An 8,277-nucleotide genomic window follows, 5' to 3' on the forward strand; every position below is an offset into this window, starting at 1 on the left:
GTCAAGAATGGCATAGTTCTGCCTGAGGGCTTGATCTCCTGGTGGTTACTTTATTTAATTCCATCCCATGGCCCTAGGCTGCACCCAGCTCTGATTAGATCTCACAAAAGGTACCTACACAAAACATGCAAATCAGCGAATTTGCTTGGAGTGGGGCTGGGGGAGCCTAAGGGCACATAAAACCTATTGAGGTGAAGTCTACACTAATTACTTTCCATATTTCCCACCTTGGGTTTGGAGCAGAGTTGCTACTCAATATACATTGGTAAAGAAACGATGGTGTGTTCCTCATAAAAGCTAGGGGGGAAAATCCCAGAAATGTTTGCCATACTGAACCCCACATATTGTAAACTCAGAGGTGACATCACCAATTTGTTTCATGATCACATATCCATGGCAACAGAATAACTGAAGGAAAAAGTAGGGCAAGAAAGTGGTTGAGGCAATTTAGTGGCACAAAGGACTAAGTTATCAAGGTTGCAAATAAGTCATTGACTTCAGGTATGGATGTGCACCAAAGTGTTTCTTAAATTTCTGCTTCTCTGGACAAGCATGCTGCCTTCTTAAGAGTGTGCCTTGAATCCATAATAGCCAGAGAAGGATTTTAACGTAATGGAAGAAGTGCTTATGTAACTTATTTCTAAATCAACAGGGGACTGTGTTTTTTGATGGTGTAGGAGGCTGGAGGCAGAAGCCTGTTAGGGTTGATGACTATGCTACAGCCCAACACTGCCAAGTCAGGGCTGTGCTGCCAAACCCTGGGGCAGCAGCCTGGGGCAGCCGCGCAGCCACAGACTCTGCCGACCCCTGTGTGTCCAGTGCTGCGATTCTGGGGAACACAGATGCTGTTGCATATTTTCTAATTACAACAAAGTCTCTTCTCTTCTCTAGTTTATCAGTAGACAAACTTTAAGTTTGAATCCTGTTCTAGCTATGCGACTCTAGGCATGTTAAATTCTCTGGGCCTCAGTTTACTCATCTGGTCATTATAATAAGACCTTGTTCATAGGGTTTTTTTGAAGACTAAATGAAATAATGTCTATAAAGCACTTGGCATAGTGCCTGACATGCATTGGGGGCTCAAATAACAATAAAACAAGCAAGGACATCAGGGTTTTTAATAAATCATCAGACATAAAAAGACATTTTTGAGGTCTCATTGCCAGTCACACATGCCTCAAGATTGTCATGCCAGGTGAGGACACCCACATGCTCTGAGTGAGATAACAGTGGCTGTGGCAGAAATGGCCTGATGAATCAGCTTTACTATTTTGGACTAAATGCCGGGCCTGCATTTGGAAGAGCAGCCCATGACTCAAGTGCCGTTGGCTTCCGTGTCAGGTGCAGGTTGTCTTCTGGCCTGAGATGATGATGACAGTGGACACAGATGCTGAGCTGATGAGCTGATGGGATAGCTCTCAAGGCTAAGCTCTGAGAATGAAGACAGACTCCCCCATGTACCTGGAACCAGAGGTGCGTCTTGGCAGGTGGGAAGTCTGGTCGAAGGAGCATGAGTGTGGAGTTACCACATGGGTTTGATCCCAGTTCCTTCATACAAGTGTGGGGCATTGGGCCAGTTAGTTATCTCTAAACCTCAGTACCTTCATCTGTAAAACGGGGAAAATACCTGATTTTTAGAGTGGTTGTAAGGATAAAATGATACAATGTAATGTATGTAAACACCTGCTATATGGTAGGTACTTCTTAATTTGACAATTATAATCATATAAATAAGCAAAGTGCAGTCATGACAAAATGTGAAACGCATTAGTGATAACTGATATTTTCTTTGTGACAAACAATCCTGAGACCAAATTAGTTTCTTTCTTATAAAGAGTGGCAAGATACAGACAGCATAAGGTTTGATTTGAGGCTTGGTAGATGAGTGCAGTTCATTCTGGGAAATAGTGTATGGTTTGGATCAAGTCTCTCCCCAGGTGACATGCACATTGTTGCCCTGGGAAGACCTTATCTGGGAGGTAATGGGGGGCAGACCTCCATAGCCAGAGGAGGATCAATGATGAGACTTCCTATGTGATGGTGTCTCTACACGTCATGAATGGCTGTGAGGATGACAATGAGGCACAGCTCCAAGAAAGGCATGAGCCACCACAGTGCCTATTGCAGGATGCAGACCTGTCTCTGCAGCAGGAAGCTGTGTGCTGTGTCACATGGTCTTGGAAGCAGTCGTGAGCCCTAGGACTCAGAGAATAGGACCCCAGTTGGGGCAAAAAGGAGCTGCAGTGAAGTGGAAGTGGAAGAGCCAAGCCAGGGAGGAACGGTGTGGTTGGTGCCCCTCCCATCCTGACTCTACTTGCTTCTGCATCAGAACAATTCTCTAGGAGAGGAACACAGGAGGTTAACGGGTATAGAACCCAAATGACATGAAAGGATGTTTCTTACATAGAAAAGCCTCCCTTCAGCAGGGAATTCGGATCACATGCCAGAGAATAAACATGAACGGAACTTTTAAAACATGAGGATGGGAGTCAGTGTTACTGCAGCTACGTCCACCAGCAACTCATTGAGAATAAAGCACTCCTAAGTATGGAAAGTTAATGATGTCTATCCCTGTCCTGGAAACCTGGGAAGGGGAGGGACTGGGGATGGGTGCCAGACATTGCTAAGAAGGTAACAGTGTTTGAGGGTGTTTAAGTTGGCCCCTTCTTCCCTATCAAGTTATGTGTATCCAAAAGAGAAATTCCCAAGAATGTTCCCACCTCTACTCCTGTAGGAAACAAAAGCCTGTGGTTACATCTTGCTGGTGTGATGCAGTGGTTCTCAAATGGGGATGATTTTGTCCTCTCGGGACATTTGGCAATGTGTGGAGACATATTTGGTTATCACTTTTTTTTGGGGGGGTGGCATTCTACTGGCATCTGGTGGGTAAAGGTCCAGGATGCTGAAGCACCCTACGTTGCACAGGACACTGCCCCACAACAAAGAAGTGTCCAGCCCCAAATGCCAGCAGTGCCAAGCTTGAGAAACCATGGTCTGATGTGAGTGAAGGCTCTTTGTTGATGGAGTGGCTTGTTCCTTGCACCTATCGTCTCAGTGTAGGGTAGAATTGGGAAGGGTCATGGCTAGTCTGTAATCCCTCATTGGTGGCCATACACAGAAGAGAGGGTGAGAAGGCAAAAACTTGAGGCATGGGAATGAGCCCAAGGGGAACCTCAGACTAACACCTCCCAAAGTAGATGGAAGGATAAGGGCAGAGCTTTTCATTCCAACTCTTATTTAAAAACCGATTTCCTTAAGCACATAATTATATATTTCCCTGAGGAACTCGAGGTAGAAGAGACCTGCTTAAATTATGGAGACGGAGGCACACAGAGCTTTAATAGAGTTAGAAAATTTTTCAGTCTTCTTTGAAGGAGCTTCAGAAGGAAGGAAAGGGCAGATTCCTTTCTTGTAGTGCAGATGATGTGGGGAAGATGGAGCAAGGTAGGAAAGAAGGGCAGAAGGCATGAAGATCAGTTGTACAACCCCAGCTTGTCAGGATCAGAGCAGAGACATGAACTCTGGGGGTGCAGCTTTAAGCCTCCCATCCCTGTCTTCCCATCCTGGTAAGCAGTGGGCAGGGATCCATGATGCGGGCCATTTATACTCTTCCTGCCTTCATGTGAAAACATACACACACACACACACACACACACACACACACACACTCACTCACTCACTCACTCACTCACTCACACATCCCTTTGGAAGATACTCTGGTTTGCATCAAGAAACAATGGGCCATGCTGTTGAGGGAGACGCAGGTGGGCAGGGTGGAGGAAATTCTGCTAACGAAGAGTGTGAGGGTTTGAATGCATCCTCTCTATGTGTTCTCACTCTTCCATTGTAGCCTGAATGCTAGGAATTGTGGGTTCTTCTTTTTGGGAGATGTCCTCACCTGGGTAGGCTGAGTGGGAACCAAAGGAAGAGAATGAAGGAACTGATTACTTGGATTTGACACACAGAGGAAATGGCGGGGCTGCATCTTACAGCCTCCCTCCTGCTCCTAGTTTGGCAAGACTCTGGCTAAAATACCTTTTGTGTGAGAGAGTTGGATGGGGATTGAGTTAAGTGGGTGGCAGTGGAAGGGAGAAAGATGTGAGGAGCAAGTGGCCACAAGGGGACCCTAGCCTCCTCCACGTCTCCACTGCATTTGGAATGCATATTTGTGATAGTTCCCATTATATGCCGTTGGACTCTGTGCCTGCCTTATCCAGGAGGCTGTGAATCATGTCTCATTCAGCTGGGTACCCTTTGCATCTAACAAAGCCTAGTACACATAGGCACTCAGCACATATTTCATAATGGATTTCTACCTTATCCAGCATGGCCTGCTACAGCAGAAGAGAGGACAGGAATTCAGGCAGAAGTTACAGCAAAAAGAGTCTACTTGGCTGGCTTATCCATCTTCTCTCTCAAAGCCGAAAGGGTGGTGGTGGTGCTGGTAGAATGGGATCCAATGGGTTAGTGAAGGTAAATGTCTGAGAAACATGGCCATGATTTATAGCCCTGAATCTCTTCATTTAATCACTATTTTCTGTATAACCACCCAGACTGGCTCAGTTTGAACATTCCTTGGCCTGAGGTGGTGGCGTAGCACAATGGGCTGAGTGTCACGGGTGAGCTGAGCACCTCGAGGCTAGTGACAGGCACACAGACAGACCTTGGGAGAAGAGGATGGTGGTTATCTGTGAGCACAACATCCAAGCCTTCTGTCCTGAGAGGGCTAAGGGAATGACACACGTGGGGCACATGGGCCTAGACAGAGAGGCTGCATCCACATGGCCTCTCCAGGCCTGTAAGCATCAGAGACCCTGGGCTTTTCACTAACCAGCTCTCTAGAAGACACATCGAATGTCAAAGAACAGATAGAGTTTCAGCATCTTTAACAGGCTAGAGATGTGTGTTGTATTCCTGGCCAATCCTTTCACTTTCTCAAAGTGTGACCTTGAGTCTCTCTGAGCTTTAGCCACTTCATCTAAAGTGCCTTTCCTATATCACAGGGTTACTGTAAGGCTCAAATGTGTAGATATGTGGGAATGCTTTGTAAACTGTATAGTGCTATGCAACATGAACTGGTTCTCATAAGTTATTTATTCAAGGAAGCAGCAGAGGGACCCCACACCAATGCAGCTCCAGCCATCCCATCAATCACAACCTGCCTGCAAAGAAGGGAGACTTCAGTCCCTTGAGCCAGCTAGGACCTGGAGGCTTCAGCCCACTTCCATGTCTCTGGCCCCATCTAACACTGGTCAGGGCTGTGGGGGTCTGACAGAAGGTTGCTGAGGCTCCTTATTTAGTTCGCTGGTAGAACTGGAAGACTGCTTTCTCCTGCTCACGTGTCTCGATTGAGCCGGGTCGAAGGTGCCGGATTTCAGCGATGGCATCTCCTGCAGCCAGGCCCCTTTCCTTCACCAGGTAACAGGCCAGCATGGTGCCAGTGCGACCGAAGCCCAGGGCACAGTGCACTCCCACGGCCTGTGAATGGGGAGGTTGGAGTGGAGCCTGATGCTGTCCCAACACTCTTCTGCCTCTCACCTGGGTCGATCTCCCTACAGCTGCTGCTTCTGGGTCAGACCAAGGACTGCACATGTCTCAGGCTCTCAGGGGCAAGAAGTGACATCGAAGTCAGGGAAGGCTATCCCATACCTGGTGGCTTGCAGGCCACCAATTACCAGCAAAGGGGCTAGTTCAAGCGCTGGGCTCCTGGCCTGCTTCTCTACAACCATCCACCTGCACTCTCTAGTGTTGAAGCCACTGGCCACATGTGGCTACTGAGTACCTGAAGTGCTGCTAATCCAAATGGAGATGTGATGTAAAACGCAACCAAGTTGTGAAGATGTACAAAAAGCAATGAAAATATCTCACTAAGTATTTTATATTGGTTATATGTTGCAGTGGTAATATTTTTGACTTACGGGGTTAAATTATATTATCAAAATGAATTTCTCCTGCTTCTTTTTTACCTTTTAAAATGTGGCTACTAGAAACTTTAAAAATTACATATGGCTCCATTATATTTGGACGGAGCACTGCTGTGGAGACTGCTCAATAGCCTCTGACTTCGACCAACTCTCCCAAGTTTGTCCACCCTTTCTCCTCCACACTCCACGTGAGCTGACTCTTCTTTCCTCTCCACAAGCCCAGTTTACGCTGCTCAGCCCTCTTTACTCCTCCCGCCCCGCCCTCTCCCCTAGGCTTTACGTCCCAGGTGCACCTGTAGTCTCCTGGCCCCACGGTCTTCCCCCAATCTCTCTCCCAGCCCTGTATTCCTGGCCCTGACTTCCCCCTCTCCGTGCGTGTCCCCGCTGACCCCTCCCAAGCCCCTTCTTCCCTACGCTGACTCCGCCCACTAACCTCTCCCCGGGCGTTGGCCTCGTCCACGATCTGCACGAAGCGGTCAATCTGCTCGGGGGCTGGCGGGCAGAAGTCCGGGATGCGCAGTCTGTGAAGGGTGAGGCCGGGGCAGCTGTCGTTGTGCGGGGGCCCGCGCTCCGTTAGAGACACGAGGTGCCGCACGCCCTGGTCCAGCAGAAACTGGTAATGGGCGGGGAGCCGGGGCAGCGCCAGCCCAGCCAGCCGGCCCGGGAGCACCCAGGAGAAGTTGGGGGGCTGCACGTCCATGGCTGGGGGAGGGCTCAGGAACAGCTCCAGCCACTTGTCCGCTCGCCCGCCCTGGCCGGTAATCCCCACCAACCCAGCACTGGTCCCTACCCGGACCGCGCAGTCTCCGGGACAGCGTTCCGGGCGACGTCACTCTCCGCCGCGCAGATTGGCCCAGCCGCTTAGGGGCGGGCATAGAACGCCGGGCTTTGAATGACCTAGAAGAGCACGGATCCGACCCCAGCTACCTGGACGCTCGTTGATTTGTTGGATAGTCAATAATGGGCGGGATTACGGCAGCGGGACGCACGAAGTTTGGAGCAACGCAAACAGCCAAGAAGGAAAACCTACAAGGAATTAAGAATTGTTTTTTGTAGATAAAGCCACCCGGGGTCGGGCTCTACTGCTCCTTGGCTGTCGGTGGGAGTAATTGCATCCGTGCCGCCCAAGCCCTTGGCTTACTCTTACTTGCTTCACAGTGGATGCCCGAGGGGCTAGGAGATGGCAGATCTACTTCCGCCTTGGGGGAAGAATCTCCTCTACAATGACTGCGACTAGTGACTATCAGTGACTTTCTGACCTCGTCTAGTACGAGGGAATCACTGTACAAGGGACTGTTCTCATTTTCCATTGCTGGCATTATTAAAAATACTAGGCTGCCATCTGGTACCCTGAAATTAACAGACTGACAAAAAACTAACAAATTGAGCATTTACTATGTGCCAGGTATTATTCTAAGCATTTTACATGTATTAACTAATTTAATTGTCACAATAATCTTATGAGGTAAGTAATCTAATTAACTCTACAGATGAAAAAATTGAAGCTTCGGAGAGGTTTAGGAACTTGACCAAGGATGACTGATGCCCTGGGAATTTGAAACCAAGCAGCCTGGCTCTGCAATCTTTAACAACACAGCATTGTTTTCCAAAGTTAGATGGAAAGTTCACATAACCATCCTTATGTCCCCGAGTATCATCTTGGTTAAAGGTTGAAGGATTTCTTAATTTCTCTTCATATTTCATAATTTCCAGGCTCTCTGAATCACCTTCCCTTGGGGGAGGCTAGAGTTTATTAGTGTTGTTCATAGGAGGTGGGACTTAGATTTGAATACAATGTCTTAGCTGTGATCCGTCTGGTCCATATCCTTATTTGAACAATGTGTTTCTAGTGATGCGTACTCATTATAATTATGGAAACAATTAACTCTAATGAATTTGCTTTGTACCAGGCACTGTGCCAAGTGCTTTCTGGAAGAACCACATGTGGAAAATATTTTTATATCCCCTTTGTACGTGAGTAATCTGAAGCTTAGAGAAGTTGGTTAACGTGGCCAAGGACACAGAACTAGTAAGTAGCTGGACTGGTTGAGCCAAGGTTTTTCTCTTTCCAAGCCCAGGGCGCTTAGCCATGAGGATGTACTTCCCTCCCTCTGTCCCCACTTACTGCTGACACACATTTGACCATTTAAAGCTCTGATTCCAGCAAAATGAAAAGGAATTTCTCTTCTCTCAAAGTTTAAAGGCTGCTCTTACCCTGTGGAAAATGCACTTACCATTTACCCAGACAAGTCTGAAGCATTGCCTCCACCTGCTCTCCCCAGGTTCCAGGAGTTGCCAAATCTACCCTTTCCTCTTTCTGTGCAATCACAGCCCTGATTAAGCCCTTCCGGTT

General features: G+C 48.0%; 1 protein-coding gene across 2 annotated transcripts; it reads right to left on the reverse strand.

Moving 5' to 3' along the window:
- Window positions 1-1,100: 1,100 nt before the first annotated feature.
- Window positions 1,101-8,007, reverse strand: DUSP23 (dual specificity phosphatase 23). 2 transcript variants are annotated; one of them, XM_023538290.1, is made up of 3 exons: window positions 6,358-8,007; window positions 1,602-1,607; window positions 1,101-1,461 (listed from the first exon to the last, which is right to left on the reverse strand). In XM_023538290.1, the coding sequence occupies exons 1-3, from the start codon at window positions 6,622-6,624 to the stop codon at window positions 1,267-1,269; spliced, it is 468 nt and encodes a 155-aa protein (XP_023394058.1). In that variant the 5' UTR covers window positions 6,625-8,007; the 3' UTR covers window positions 1,101-1,266. The 2 variants fall into 2 exon arrangements, with proteins under 2 accessions (XP_023394058.1, XP_011371401.1); XM_011373099.2 differs by lacking the exons at window positions 1,101-1,461; window positions 1,602-1,607 and adding an exon at window positions 5,076-5,478 and having other exon boundaries at window positions 6,358-6,744.
- Window positions 8,008-8,277: the final 270 nt, after the last annotated feature.

The sequence above is a fragment of the Pteropus vampyrus genome, unplaced genomic scaffold (genome assembly GCF_000151845.1).
Source record: "Pteropus vampyrus isolate Shadow unplaced genomic scaffold, Pvam_2.0 Scaffold217, whole genome shotgun sequence".
Lineage (NCBI taxonomy): Eukaryota > Metazoa > Chordata > Mammalia > Chiroptera > Pteropodidae > Pteropus > Pteropus vampyrus.

Excerpts from the sequence above, each read along its gene's own strand:
- DUSP23 (XM_023538290.1), bottom strand. The coding sequence starts at position 6,624 with ATGGACGTGCAGCCCCCCAACTTCTCCTGGGTGCTCCCGGGCCGGCTG.